The 15,144-nt window shown below is 39.4% G+C and overlaps 1 protein-coding gene across 1 annotated transcript; it reads right to left on the bottom strand.

Moving 5' to 3' along the window:
- Nucleotides 1-1,713: 1,713 nt before the first annotated feature.
- Nucleotides 1,714-14,981, bottom strand: klhl8 (kelch-like family member 8). Its single transcript, XM_085414133.1, has 12 exons — nucleotides 14,885-14,981; nucleotides 12,597-12,816; nucleotides 10,022-10,083; nucleotides 8,426-8,591; nucleotides 7,926-8,246; nucleotides 7,534-7,720; nucleotides 5,361-5,504; nucleotides 4,790-4,901; nucleotides 4,437-4,605; nucleotides 4,190-4,349; nucleotides 3,324-3,525; nucleotides 1,714-2,710 (listed from the first exon to the last, which is right to left on the bottom strand). Exons 2-12 carry the CDS (start codon nucleotides 12,792-12,794, stop codon nucleotides 2,587-2,589), a joined length of 1,845 nt encoding a protein of 614 aa, XP_085270259.1. The 5' UTR covers nucleotides 12,795-12,816; nucleotides 14,885-14,981; the 3' UTR covers nucleotides 1,714-2,586.
- Nucleotides 14,982-15,144: the final 163 nt, after the last annotated feature.

The following is a 15,144-nucleotide window of genomic DNA, read 5'->3' as shown; positions in this document are numbered from 1 at the left end:
ATAAAAAAGCTGTAACAAAATTTTCTAAGAAGCTGAATTTCCACACTAAACACAATAAATAGAAATGCAATCAGGAATAAAATGGAAACAACATTTGATTTAAAAAAGAAAAAAAGGACACATGTATTTAAAACAAATTCCACAATTATGAAAAAAATAAGTCACACAAAAGTGGGTGAAAATGTCAGGCCACTAAATTAAGAATATTCATTAGTGATCTGCTAGAGAATCTCAAGCAGTGGTGAGGTTCACATAAAGTTAGGGGACCGCAGATACTAGAACTAGACCTTTTATTTAATGAAAGAAAAGGAGTAAATCTTAAAATCAGTTTAGCACAATTTAACAGGTAGCCCGTGAATCTGAACAATTCTGTTGTCCCTAGCCTGCAGCAGCATTACTCATCTGCAGTCTCTAGATGTTTCACATGCTAGAAACTAGAGGGGACATAGATCATAAGAAACAGATTTCTTTTTACATTTTAAATTTTAAATGACCTTTTAAGGAAAAATACAGGGTCATTTTGAGTCTGTAAATATCTGGCAACTGAGGACACCAGTTACTCTGACAGGATTATACATAGTAATTAAAGGAGACCCAAGATAGATCCTTGGGCAATACCACAGATTAAAGAGAGGACACACCAGGTATCAAGCTATATAGCATCACTTCTTCTTGCTACTTGCTGCTAAATATCAACAAGCAAGGCCCATAAACAGCTTCTCCATTTTACCAAAGTCACTGTGTCAGGACTTCTGATAGTGGTGCTCATAAAATGAATGAGTAAAGAGAACAGAACAACCTCATAGGAGGATAGTGGCTGACAGCGGGGGTAAAACAGACAGCTGGTTAACTCAAGTTAACATATCATTAAAATGAATAATAATGATGAACAACACAGTGAATACATTCCAGTTTTTTTATTATTTTTGCTTCTTCAGAAAACCAGATATTGCATCTATTAGAGTGTATCTTGCAGAAGTCTTGTACTGTCTATGAGGTAAATGTACCAACTTTGTAATAGCCACTGTTGTTTCCATGATTGTTGTTTTTGTTTTAACATTTTAAGCCAGAAGACAAACATCAGATTATCCAGAAATAAAGAGGAATCTCACCAAGTAACATTTACATATATCTTTATTGTGCCAACTGATACCATGTAAATAAACCACCAAATGGAAGCAGTCAAAAGGAGGAAGAACACCAAGCTTAAACAGCAAAGTTTACAAAAGACTCATTTACTAATAAAGTTGGCTTTAATTTTAGTGTAAAAATGATATCAATAATACCAGAGAGAAATCTGCAATAATATGTATTTTACTCATACAAACATTATCAGAAATAATATTTTCTTTCTTCATATGGCAGAAATAAGCATGTATTGATGAACAACTTGAAACTTTAAATTCTCCATTTCTGACAAAAATATACTCAAGACTTCACATCTAGTCTAGGAAAATAGTGCACAGCAATGGATTAGTCAGTAAAGAATAATGCCAAAGAGACGGCTATATTGGTATACAAAAGTGTTCATATATTAAAATATAACAGAACAACCATCCACAGACACAATCTTTTAAAAATCTGAAAGCACTGACAGTGTTTTCAAAGTCAGCTTCTGTCAGTTCTGACCAGATCTCGATGCAATAATGGAAAAGAACCAAAGAGGTGCACCATATTGCTTTAATGATTTAGTGATGACTATAACAGAGATGAGCAGTGACCTCATCTCTCAGTTATAGTCATCACACTTTTCTCAGCTCTAAAGTCGACGTAAATGAGTCGACTTTCAGCAGATTGTTACACCGGACTGGCATTTACAGTTTTTGTGTGTTTGGCACTTGCAGCAGCGTAATTCACCAGTCAGTCGCTAATCAACGATTTAGATCAGTGAGCTCTAAATGATTATCAAAACACAATAATGGAGAAAAAAATACCTATAAATATTCAAGTAAGCTCTGCCTTACTTCAGCTGTTCTAAACCTTTAAACGTTTGTTTTCACTAATCTGGAAATGCGAGGGCAACAGTCTTGGACATTTCGTGGCGTTTTCACATCACATTTCAGATTCATGGGAATAATTTAAATGAACTGGTGCACAGGCAAGTGTTGAAGCCAGTATGAATACCTTCAAACTACTAATGTGTCACATCTCTCTGAAAGATTACGATGGAGGACAGAGAGACCGATTAGGACTGATGGTTAGAATGCTTTCATACTGGCCAACTAAAACATTCTTGTTCACGATATGAATCAAAGCACCCCTCTCATTCTCATGTGGTCTGTATATGTACATGGCTCAGCTACTATTTTCCCTTAAACAGTCAAAACTCAGTCAAAGCAGGGAAACAAGGAAAAGTACAGTACAAAATACAACATCAATGATTGTACAGAACACCTGCAGGAGTCACAAATGTCTTCAAAGTGTCTTTTTGTCACAGAAGACTTCAGATTTGTCAAATGTGCACTTCAAGTCATTAAAATCTCACTGAAAAAACTGAACATCGGGTGAAATTTCTCCGATTTTGTGCAGTTATCGGATGTGACGGTGGCCTGGCAGTCAGTCGCCTGATAGTGCGTGGAGTGGAGCTCACATGCAGTTGACCACGTTGCTGGAGCCTTGTCCGACGTCTCTGATCTGGCTGACGTGAGACGAACAGACAGCGACTCCAGCTCCAGCACGGCAGTGAGACACTGAGCCCACCAGCTCCCACCTGAACAGCAAAGATACACAAATCAATAGACAATTAACAACAAGAACACTTTGGACTTTTAGAGGTCATTTTAAAATTCCATTATTTAGAAAACTACTCAAGTCCTTCAAATGTTTTAGGCTAAATATATGGTACATATATAATGTACAAATAATCTATAATTATGGACTTATGAGTGTCTAATGAGTGTAGCTCAAAAAAACCAATCAAATTACAATGATAGATGGTTCAAGTCCCTATATTTTAATATTAATTTTAATTTTCAAGTCAAGTGAATGGTTTATCGGTATCCAAGCTAGGAATGATACCAGGAGCCAAATCAGCAGTTGACATAATGTATTCTTGTAAAAAGATGATTAATGATGTTGGATCAATTTGCCCACTGCCAGTAACCCTACTTTCATCAGACTCTTATTAAGAATCATCTAATAAATACCTAATTTTTGCTTTTTTATGTATATACATATTCTTGAAGAATAATAGTGGGGAAAAAACATTTGAAACAGGAATGCATCCAGAACATTTGCTGCTCAGTTTTACGCCTACTGAAAAAAGTTATTCTCTCACACCTCTGTACATGTAGAAACACAACCCTCATGCTTCTCCTACTGACCTGTTCATTCGTGGCTCAAAAGCCTCCACTGTGTTCAGGTAAATGTTCCCATTGTGTCCCCCGACTGCAAACACTCTTCCCATTACAGTGGCGACCCCGACCCCTCCACGTGGGGTGGTGAGCTCTGACACGTACTCCCAGCGGTGCATTCGTGGGTCAAAGCGCTCTACGGAGCTCAGTGGCGAGTTGTCATCAAAACCACCTTTGGAAAATTATAAGATAAGACAGTCATAAAAATTTTATTTTGGGGGGATTTTTAGGATGTTGTTATAAATGTGAAACTCCCATGCGAAATAAAAAAATGCGTGAAATGCTGAGAATATTAGTAAAACCTCACACTCAGGTTTAACACCTGTTTTTAACACTGTCTCCCATAAAGACGGCATTTAACAACCTCCCCTGTACACTTCATGATGAGGTTTGACACCTCAGTATAGATATCAACACTAGGACGACTATTCGAATACTTTCTTTGGGGATTTCAAGGGTAGCTGCAAATCCTCACTAATTACTCAAACAAATGTAGTTATTTTGTTCTATAAGCAGCTCTACAAGTAGCTATACAACAGCATTACATGTTTTTACCTGAAGCTGGTGAACCTCAAACAACTCTTTAAATTGAGGTGATGCAATAAAATCCTCTTTCTGTGAATCAGTTACCAAATAGCTTTACAAACAATGAACTTTCAGCTTTCTGGATTGAGCATTTGTTTGGTTCACCAAAGAAGCACGCATGAAAGAGGAAGCAAACATTGACAAACTGCATCATATAAATTCCGTGCAGTAAATTCCAACATTATTGGACTATCCAACGAATCAGCCTGTAGAGAAGAATATGACAAGTGTTCTCCTACAATTCCTCTTACCCACTACATAGAGGCAGCCATTGAGTTTGCTGACTCCATTTCCAGCCCGACGCTGTCCCATCTCGCAGACCTCTGTCCACTTGTTGAGATGAGGATTAAACCGTTCCACACTGGACAGTGACGCCACGCCGTCGTTGCCTCCCACAGCATACACAAAATTCTGAAAATGGGAGAGCATAAAGTAGTTAAGTGCTGAGTACATATCGCAGATCAGATAGATGTTTTTGACCTTTCTCTTCAATTTTACCCCCAGTGCCACGGATCCAACTCCTCCCCTGGGGGTGTTCATCGGCGCCACGGCACTCCAGCAGTCACTTTCAATGTCATAACGCTCCACGTCGTTGAAACAGGAGTTGTCGTCCAGACCTCCAATAGCATATATAGGACCACCAAGGGCTGCCAGGGCTATCCCCCTCCTGAAATACATATGTTCATGAAACTAGCCATACAGTTAATGCTTCACAGAAAGAAACGTACATTCCTTACTATGGAACAGGATCAAAACTTGTAATTTTTTTCTTTCTGTGTGATCATTAAATATTTTTAAATCACTCCAACTTTTCTTCAGGAGTTGCACTGGAGCAAATTTTCGATTGATACCTTTTGGTATTCATCGACGCTTTCATCATCCACTTGTTAGTGAAGGGGTCAAACATCTCCATGTTTCCCAAGTGTTCATTACCATCATGGCCCCCAACAGCATAAACTTTGCCTGAAGAAAACAAATTGTAATTCCCTGTTTGTTTACCATCACATGACCAGAATATGAACTGATACCATTAATATTGACATACTGCACACTAATCAGAAAATCACTGATTGGCCACAATCCTATTAGTATCAAGCATTAGCAGCAGATCCTTAATGTCCAGTTAATTGGAAGGTGCAGCTCTCCTGGATCAGACTCATCTGTTCATTTCTTTCATGGTTATGCTTTCTTTCTCCTCAAGAACACTTGCACCAGTGAACAGCAGCATCCGACTGAGAACCATATTGGTATGAGACAATTTAACTGTGTGATCAGGAGGATCTGGCTCATCTGTGCCCACTTTTGACTTTACTGAGTATGTTGTACTCTACTCCCTCAGCTTCCATAGCTCAACATTTCATCGTTCAGGTGAAAATGTTCTTGTTTACATTCTGTAACGCAATCATACGACATCTTTCTTACCTCCTACAGATATTACGCCCACGTGACGCCGTCTGCTGTTCATTTCAGGGCCAAAAAACCAGCTGTTCTTAGTGATGGAGTAACACTCAATGCTGCGAAACGGGTCACCAGAACCGCCCCGGCCACCCACGCAGAACAAAACTCCTGAAGAAACAATTGGACAGAACAAATGCCTGGCACTCTGAGGTCTTCAGAAAGAAGATGAAAAACACTTTAGCCAACATGGAAAAGTTAATATAAATTACAAGTTATTAAAAGTTTTGAAAGATCTATTTGAGCATGAGATTCAGGGCCCTTATTTTTCATGGCATGGCAGCAACTTTTAAACTCAGTGCAGTGTTTTTGTTACAATCCCAGAGAACAATCCACAGGTGGACAGAGCAACCCACACATATTAAAATTACTCGCCAGAAGCAGGAGAAAGCTATTTGTTAGCATCCGAGTGAAAATTAGGTCTTGAATTTCTTTATTAAGAGAAGTCTGGAAAAATCAAGCAGAGCATTGCTTTCATTTATACACTGTCCTACATTTCTTTTAATAAAAACCAATGCAGTGTGACATCAGTGCATCTTCTAGAAGCAAAATATAAAGTCTTTCACTCCATTCATTGTATCTGACATGACACAAACTTGTAGCAAAATACTTGGAACCCCTGAGACACCCCCGCCTTTTCCCCTGTCATGGTGTGACAGTGTAGGTTTTTTGTCACTTTTGCAAAATAACTGCAGAAAGGCATAACTGATCAGTGGTCTTTGATCAGTGGTCGTGAGTATTTGCATAATTATGATTAAGGAACTGACCTCCCAGCCCATTGTTCCTTCACTGGGCTGGTTTCAGTCATTATGCAAATGTACTGTTTATAAGATTTGGGGAAACCTGCAGTCAGCTGAGACTGAAGAAGTCACTTGGATGAGTGACAAAACGTTTCTCCCACAAAACGCTACGTCCAGATGAACAGAATCAACTTTTGGAGAAAGGCATAATATGTTTACCATTTTCCCAAAGCCTTTGTCCATTAAACACTGTGTTACTCACAGTGTTTAATGGACACTCAGCTTTGGCCAAATGGAATAGGACTGCAATTGTGATTTTAGTGTATTTTGGTGAGCTGACACACTCTACAGGCTCACTTTATGGACATTTGAGATTAGCAAACATTGCACTGTTTCTCTTGACCTTCGTGCATGAATTACATTTTAGGTTGAGGTGTTTTCAGGTGGCTGAAGTATAGCCCATTAAATGTCCAGTACCTTCTGTTGTAGCAGATGTCATCTGATTTTTGTTGTACATCTTCCTTTTAACATTAATCCAGGAAACCTCAAGCTGCATGGTACAAGGAACAGCTGTGATTGGCTCATGTAGTCAGGCACTGATTCAAATCTTTCCCTCCTAAACGCCTACTAGGGGTAACCCGAGTTTCTCTTTTCTGAACAGAGTATTTTCTGTCCTATTTCAGGCCTGCTTCAAAAGTTATTGGTGATGGTTTCTGTCTATATAGCTTACTATGGCTACCCTCAGAACAACCTGGAACCTATTCTAAATTGTCATCAAACCTCGTCTTTGTTGATATTTACTGAGGAGTAAAACCTGGTCATTAAGGGTACAGGAGAGGTCATTAAATGTCCTTTTTATATGGGAAGGATTCAAGGAGCCCTTGAGTTCAATTAACAGAGCACGCATTTTCGATATTGCTCAATCATGTGTACATTTAATGAATTCAATTAATTGCGCAACCATACTTTAGACTGCTATAATATGCCTCTGCAGCTCAGCAACGATGTCTCACTGCCACCTTTTCAATTTTATTATGTTTAATTCTTAAAATGCAAGCACAGTTACACGTTACAGTGACTATTTGAAGTGAGGAGCATTAGGAATGAAGAGATAGTTTGGGTTGTTTCAGTGATATTCATCAGCACTGTGCTACTTATCTCTAGCTTGACTATAATTAAAACCCCCAAACCATCTGCCTATAACAGCAGATTTAAGGTACTAATGTAATGTGATGTAAATAGGTCCGTAACTGCACATGAACTTGCAAAAAGCCACTTGGTTTTATGTCTGCAAGTGTGCTTTTATAAAGATAAGAAAATGTGCTGTAATGACTTTCTAAATGCCATAAAACAAAAGACTTGTTACATGCTCACAGCAGAGCACCACCATATAAAGGTACCTGCAGTGTGCTTCCTGGGTATGGTACGGACTGAATACTCAAAGTCTGGAACCACCTTGTTGTTGAGGTGCAGGTGGTAGTTTCTGGCTTCATCCATCAAGTCACGACAGCTCAGGTTACCTTTGATCATCTCATCTTTTGCCACGGTTCCAGTCAGAAACTCTACTGGTAGTAGGGGCAGGCGCACCTAGAGGAGAGACAAACATACATGCGGGTGTCATGCGGATGCTAAAGTGATTATATAACACTCCTTTTACTCACAGTTATTCCCCTAAACATTCAGGTAATCAGTAAACCAGGTGATAAACTCTGACTTCTGACACACATTCAAGAATACAACACTAATATAAAAAAGAAAAGAAAAAAAAAACCTTTCCAGGCCATTCTCAAACCTGAGACATGATCTGGTCCAGCCAGGCCTCGTGATGCTGTGGGTTTGCGTTTAGCCATTTCACTGCTGCATTGTACACCTGTGTCTCCGAGTGAATATTGAGGTCGCTGGAGGACAGTAATGTACGCAAGTGCTGGGGAGACACACATGTGAAGTCCTCACACTCCACTACCTCTGTGAAGTGCTCGCAGGCGTAGCGGTCAGCCATGTCCATCAGGTCCACCCGATTGTGGCTCTCGGCAAAGGTTCGAACTGCCAGGCAGTTGGTGGGGTGAAAGTGTGCCTTCATGTATTCACAGCAGGCTCTCGCCACCAACTCAACCTATTTGAAAGAGGCAATAAATCAACTTCAAACATTATGAGTTGGATTATATAGTTCAGTGTTTTTCTAGATTAAAACTGTCATTATGCATTAATGTGGTAAATCAAAACTATACTTGAAACGCAGGACACCTCTGTTCATGTTATAATCAGATGCTAGTGCTTGTTGTGCTTGTCTACCTGAAGGATGCAGGCAGCATAAAGCAGTGGCTGGACATTATCCACAGTTAAGGTGAGCTTGGAGGAATAAGCAAAATGCACCAGGTCCTGAATGGCATCACCATCAAAGTCTTTAATTTCTATCAGTTCCTGCTTGGCTTCAGACATCTCTGACAGGAACATGGCCCTGAGGAAATGAAAAAGTCACTTGAACACAAAGATTCAAAACAAGGCACCAACTAATGTTTAAAAATGCAACCATGGTTCACATTACAAGTTGCCAAAAATCGATACTTTGACAGCAGTAACCTTTTAGTCTATGAAAACGGATTTTAGCTGAAAATAAACTTTAAACACTAATAAGAGTTTGGATTTTTAAATAAATTATTGTAATGTAAATATTAAAAATTTTTCAAATACTGTTCATCTGCAGTACAGTGGTCCCTCATTTATTGCGGGTGTTACGTTCCAAAAATAATCCGCAATAGGTGAAATCCGCGAAGTTTATTTCTTACAATTATTATAGATGTTTTAAGGCTGTAAAACCCTTCACTACACACTTTATACATTTTTCTCAGACGGGCATGAACATTTTGACACGTTTCTCTCTTGTTTAAACTCTCTCAAAGTTCAAACCTTCGTAGAAAAACAAGTCCAGTATTATAGAATGAAACCAAAGTCAAACCATGTTTTCAGGTCCAGAACATGGGAATAGAGCAGATGTGAGAGAATTCAACATTAATGAATTAATGGTACGGAAGTGGAGGAAGCAAGAAGAATGAGTTGAGTAAAGTTTGATTGGTTTCACTTAATGCGCCTTATAATCCTTTGACGTCGACACTGTTGTGTTTGTTGTCTTCTGCTAGTGATGATTAATGTAAATTTGACAAGCTGAACGCATTCTGTACTGTACAGGAGACACGGCACGAGATTTATTGAAAATTGTCTACAGCCGATCAGGATGCAGAACACAATGCGCTGTAAAAAAACAAAAAGCCAAACATGCAAAATTGCACACAAAAAAATCCGCGAAACAGCGAGGCCACGAAAAGTGAACCGCGATATAACGAGGGACCACTGTATGTTTTTTGTTTTTGGGCTTGCCGCTTCTTTTGTCTTTTTTTTGTGAAAACACACTGCACACCATGCTGTTGCAGGTTTTGAGCTGATAGATCTTCGGGAATCATCTTGTTGCAAAAATACCAATTTATGCATTTCTCTGAAAACTGTCAGCTACAAGGACTGAAAATGATTGAAAAAGCAGCCAACATCGTAAATAAAAACTAAAGAAAAAGTAAAACTTAACAAATAAAAGGTGGAAAAGTCACTGGTTTGCCACTTTTGACCATTGTTATCTTATTTATTTGCAAACTGGATATGATGAGGGAGTTGTGGACCGTTCTTAGAACACAATATACAAAATCAAACCATACTGTGTTAGATAAGGCTTAAAACTAACAACTGAGACAATAAACCCGTTAGTAAAACTTTGTGTCCTTAGGTCGTACATTTTTCTGTACATACAGATATCTTTTTGTTTTTTAATCCAAGAAGTCTCCCCCCTATGGCTGTTAGAAAAAAACCCAGGGTTAAGACACCGATACAGGCAAAACATACCTGAAGTAAGGGATAACACAGGCCAGCACCAACTTGTGACAGTGTATCAACCTGCTGCCAACCTAGAAAAAGAAAAACAGAAAATACATGATACAAGCACACTTTGACATCATTAAATTAGGGCTACACGATTAATCAAATTTTAATCTCAATCAAAACTAGTTTCCTTCAGTGATACTGAAAAATTCATGGAGCTTACAAACACTGACTGAAATCACAGACACAACTGTATTCTTTTTGGCTAAAGTGCGTCCACTAAACATGATGAGTAAATGGATGTTTCAGGAAAATAATCAACTTTACTACAAAACATATTTTATCCCCTCATAGTTATGTGTGGCGATAGCTGCACTATATACAAAATGAGGGACCTCACTGCTGTCAAATGCTTTGCTACAAGTTTTATTCACATCATGAAAATCCAATAAATAGAGTGAAACGTTAGCTCCTAGGGGATGCACTTGAGCCAGGTGAATAAACATCTTTCACAATGTAAAAGAGAAAGCAGTGCCTTGTGGATTTATCTTTGTCTTTTCTTTGCATTACAGTTTTCCTGTAAGGGCTGCACCCAAATCAGGTGGATAAGGGGGACCAATTTTATTTCGATACACAGATTTGTGTATTATTAAGAATGTAATATGGATTATATATTATAGTATTATACTTCCATGAAAGAGCAATAAAAATGTCTATTGCCATGGAAATCAATAAATTATCCTGACAAATAATCACGATCTCAATATTGATCAAAAATAACTGTATAGCCCTAATGTACAGGGTGGGCCATTTATATGGATACACCGTAATAACATGGGAATGGTTGGTGATATTAAAGTCCTGTTTGTGGCATATTAGTATATGTGAGGGGGCAAACTCCTCAAGATGGGTGGTAACCATGGTGGCCATTTAGAAGTCGGCCATCTTGGATACAACTTTTGTTTTTTCAATAGGAAGAGGGGCATGTGACACATCAAACTTATTGGTAATGTCACAAGAAAAACAATGGTGTGCTTGGTTTCAGCGTAACTTTATTCTTTCATGAGTTATTTACAAGTTTCTCTTTGTTCACAGCCATTGACATGTCGAAGAGGTAAACACGTGAAGAGCGGATTGAAATTGTGTTGATATCTGGTGAACGCAGTAACCGGGTCATTGCAGCAGATTTCAATGCACGACACCCTACAAGACCACCCATCTCCCATGCTACAGTTAGCAAACTGCTTGGTAAGTTTCGTGAAACTGGTTCAGTGTTGGATTTGCCAAAATGTGGACGCAAGAACACTGTCACTAATGAAGAAACATCAGTGGCTGTCCTAGCTTCATTCAGCCAGAGCCCACAGTGTAGCACTCGCCACATATCACTGGAGAGTGGCATTAGTTAGTGGCATTATTATCCCCTTCGGCGGATATTAGCTACTCACAAACGGCACCCTTACAAACTCCAGCGACTGCAGCATCTCAACGAGGATGACCCATATCGGCGCACAGAATTTGCAGAATGGGCAAAACAAAAATTGGAACAGGACCCTCAGTTCACACAGAAGATTTTGTTCAGTGATGAGGCAAACTTTTATGTGAATGGTGACGTTAAACAAAACCACCGCTATTGGTCTGACACTAACCCACATTGGATGGATCCCTCCAAGACTCTTGGCACAACAAAAGTGATGGTTTGGTGTGGTATATGGGGTACAACGATAGTGGGTCCATTCTTCATCAATGGAAACCTCAAGGCCACTGGATATTTAAAATTGCTACATGATGATGTGTTTCCCTCTTTATGCACTGAAGCTGGCACGTTCCCTGAGTTTTTCCAGCAAGATGGTGCACCACCACATTATGGGTGCCCGGTCCGAGCATTTCTAGATGAACAGTTTCCTGGAAAGTGGATTGGTCGTCGTGGGCCAGTTGAATCGCCCCCAAGGTCTCCCGATTTGACCCCCTTAGACTTTTATCTTTGGGGTCATCTGAAGGCAATTGTCTATGGTGTGAAGATATGAGATGTGCAGCACCTGAAACTACGGATACTGGATGCCTGTGCTGGCATTTCTCCTGCGGTGTTGCTATCAGTGTGTGAAGAGTGGGAGAAGAGGGTTGCATTGACAATCCAACACAATGGGCAGCACATTGAATACATTTTATAAGTGGTCAGAAACTTATAAATAACTCATGAAAGAATAAAGTTACGTTGAAACCAAGCACACCATTGTTTTTCTTGTGACATTACCAATAAGTTTGATGTGTCACATGGCCCTCTTCCTATTGAAAAAACAAAAGTTGTATCCAAGATGGCCGACTTCTAAATGGCCACCATGGTTACCACCCATCTTGAGGAGTTTGCCCTCTCACATATACTAATGCGCCACAAACAGGACTTTAATATCACCAACCATTCCCATGTTATTACGGTGTATCCATATAAATGGCCCACCCTGTATATAAGTTACTCCTTAATGTTCACCATGTGATGTGATTTTGGCATTAGTTTTGAAATTGTGAATAGGCCAATCTAAAAACCAAAAATCAAAAAGTAAAAAGGAACAAATTTTTCTCGAGTCCAGGTGCATAGGCCCACCTTCAGCGTGACGTCACAGAGTTCACCCACTTCATAGAAATGCCGGAGGGAGTTATGGAAGTCCTTCCAGGCTTCATGAGCCTCAAAGACAAAGGACCCGTCAGGTTCACATTCTGATTTCAATGCCCTGCTTGCAGGTCGCTTCTCCTTGGACTTCAGCTGTTTGGCATGGTCTGGCACCACATCCCCCGGTGCCATAGTGGGCTACAGGAAACAACACCTAGATGGTAAAAATAGAAGCCAGTAAATACATAAAATCATATTCTTTCCACTTAGGTATTTTTTGTTTTGCAGTGTTTTAACAATACAGATGCTTTAATTCTATTTAAATCAGGTTATTTTATGTTAAAATAACTGCAAATGTTCACACATAAGTGTCTGCTACAAGGAAAGCAGTGGAATAGCGAATCTCTTCTCCCGTCTCTATATTCATGGCTCATTCATAAGGCTCTATCGCTGTTCATCTTTTCTCAGTTTTATTGGATTGTAGTGTAAGACTGTAAAACAACAAAAAACCCAACCCAACAATACTAACAGTCTAATCACAGCCTGTAATCAATAATAAGTGCAATTTTTAAATTCCACTGAATTCAACTGCATCCAACAACTGCAACCGCACAAATAACAGCAACCTTCAAGAGAGGCAACGAAGAGGAAGTGAGGGGTGGGGGACACGACCTGTCAGCTGAGCAAGTTAAGTCAGTATTCCTCCCCCGTTTTAGTGTCACTTCTTCACTACTTTAGCAAAACACAGGAAAAGCAGTTCCCTCAAACACACAAATCACACTTTAAAAATGAAAAAACTCAACAATCTAATCCATTAAAAAAACCTACCGATCGATGAATCTGATGAACAATTTCCAAAATTGATACATCTTTATTTAAGAACAGAAAGTGAGAGTAACAGCTGAAGCTTTAAGCTCCACCTACGCTTTACAGATGATGTACTGTCTCGCTTTTTTTAAGCTATGCCCCTGATACTGAATAGCCTCAGTGTATCGCCCCCTCATCACTAGTCCTCTCAGCTAAAAGAGCAGAAAACATCAAGTCCCATCATATGCACTTATGATCAAAGCCAATCGCCACTTCTCTTCTACTTTGTAGGCTTGTGGATAGGCTTCAACATATGTAGGGATGCAGCAATATCCATTTTATTTAAAAGGCAAAAGCTGGGTTGGCCTAAGCAACCGTTGGAGCTGGTTTTAAGATGCTAAGATGATCAGACTGTGTTATTTTATTTATAAAGAGGAAGTGGAGTGAGAGAGAGTCAATAATTTAACGACAGATGCAGTGCACAACTACTGCTCAAAGTGCACACAGAAGGATGATAACAATCACATTTTCTCATGTGACACAAAAATCAAGACTCCCACTGATGAACTAACGGGATCAATGTGAGGCACTTTAGCATACAAAGAGAGTCACGCTCTTCCAAAGACCTACAGTTGTCATGTCAAATTACTTCACCTACTTCCAAGGGAGCACTGCAAGTGCCCTTAATGAGGTCAAATGTTGTTCTTTGTCATTAACTGACTAATAAAACTGACAAGTGAATGCACACTGAGTTAAGGGTCAGGCAGCTCTTGAAAGTGTCTGATAAATGTCAAAGGGCCAATCTGCAATACAGTTATCTGCACAGAGTTTGCATTTACATCATCTTCTCTGCCATGGATAGCATTTAGCACACTTCATCTACACCTATAGATTATTGTCGCATTTATCAGATATTATATCTTGTACAGGTCTCATGCTTTAAGTAGCCCTCAGTGCACTAAATAATCTGCACCAACTTAAATATTGCATCTGGCTGTTCTGCGTAAAGAACATTAAGGACAGGTTTCATCCAAGATTGTTTTACTGCATGTAGGTAGGTTGTTAAACTCGGTCAAAACGGTCAACAAAACAACTGAACTAAAATCTCTGTCGACATACATTCATCCAAAGGTCAACAATTTGTGAATCGAGACGCAATTATGGTTTAGTCTCCACAGTATAGCACCACTAGTTAGTTACACATAGTATGCTCGTTTGTGTCTTAAAAACCAGGGAAATGAAATTACTGCTCTGCATTATAAATCTAGACAGCCATGCTAGCAGCAGATTATTGGCTAGCTTGTTTGCTAAAAGCAGCTACTAGGCAGATTAGCATTCGCATGACAGCTAACGTTGTCTGACAGGAAACGGACAAGATGAGGACACAAATTTAGCCCCCCAAAAAGTTACAGCAGAACTGCGATAAATAAAAAAGTTAATTTTCATAAGCGTTCAAATGAATTATAAAGAAATACCTCATGTCGCAGCGAGAATTAAGATGCCGGCTTCATTGAGGGGAATGCTTTGCTGCTTGGCAGTGGCACGTTTGTTGTGATTCCAGGTGCTTCACGGGTAATGTAGTTTCAAAGAAGTACAGAAAAAGAAGCCGAAGTAACAAAATGCAAGCTAAATAAAGCGGTCTCTGTGACACCCTGAAATATCCCCCACACACCTGCCTCTCGGTTCTGAGATACTGACACTTTAACGTTGATGTCTGACATCTAAGACATTAAAT

Source organism: Rhamphochromis longiceps, linkage group LG7 (assembly GCF_057381845.1).
Source record: "Rhamphochromis longiceps isolate RC_006_pf linkage group LG7, R_longiceps_female_GT1.1, whole genome shotgun sequence".
Taxonomy (NCBI): Eukaryota; Metazoa; Chordata; class Actinopteri; order Cichliformes; family Cichlidae; genus Rhamphochromis; species Rhamphochromis longiceps.
The sequence above is the reverse complement of the archived record's forward strand: the minus strand, read 5'-3'. Positions and strand labels throughout refer to the sequence as shown.

Bases quoted from the DNA above. Each gene is read 5' to 3' on its own strand.
- klhl8 (XM_085414133.1), bottom strand. From the start codon at position 12,794: ATGGCACCGGGGGATGTGGTGCCAGACCATGCCAAACAGCTGAAGTCC. The intron at 7,721-7,925 runs GTTTGAGAATGG...TCTCTCCTCTAG, and splicing joins TGGACCAGATCATGTCTCAG to GTGCGCCTGCCCCTACTACC. The intron at 5,505-7,533 runs GTACCTTTATAT...TTGTTTCTTCAG, and splicing joins ACCCAGGAAGCACACTGCAG to GAGTTTTGTTCTGCGTGGGT.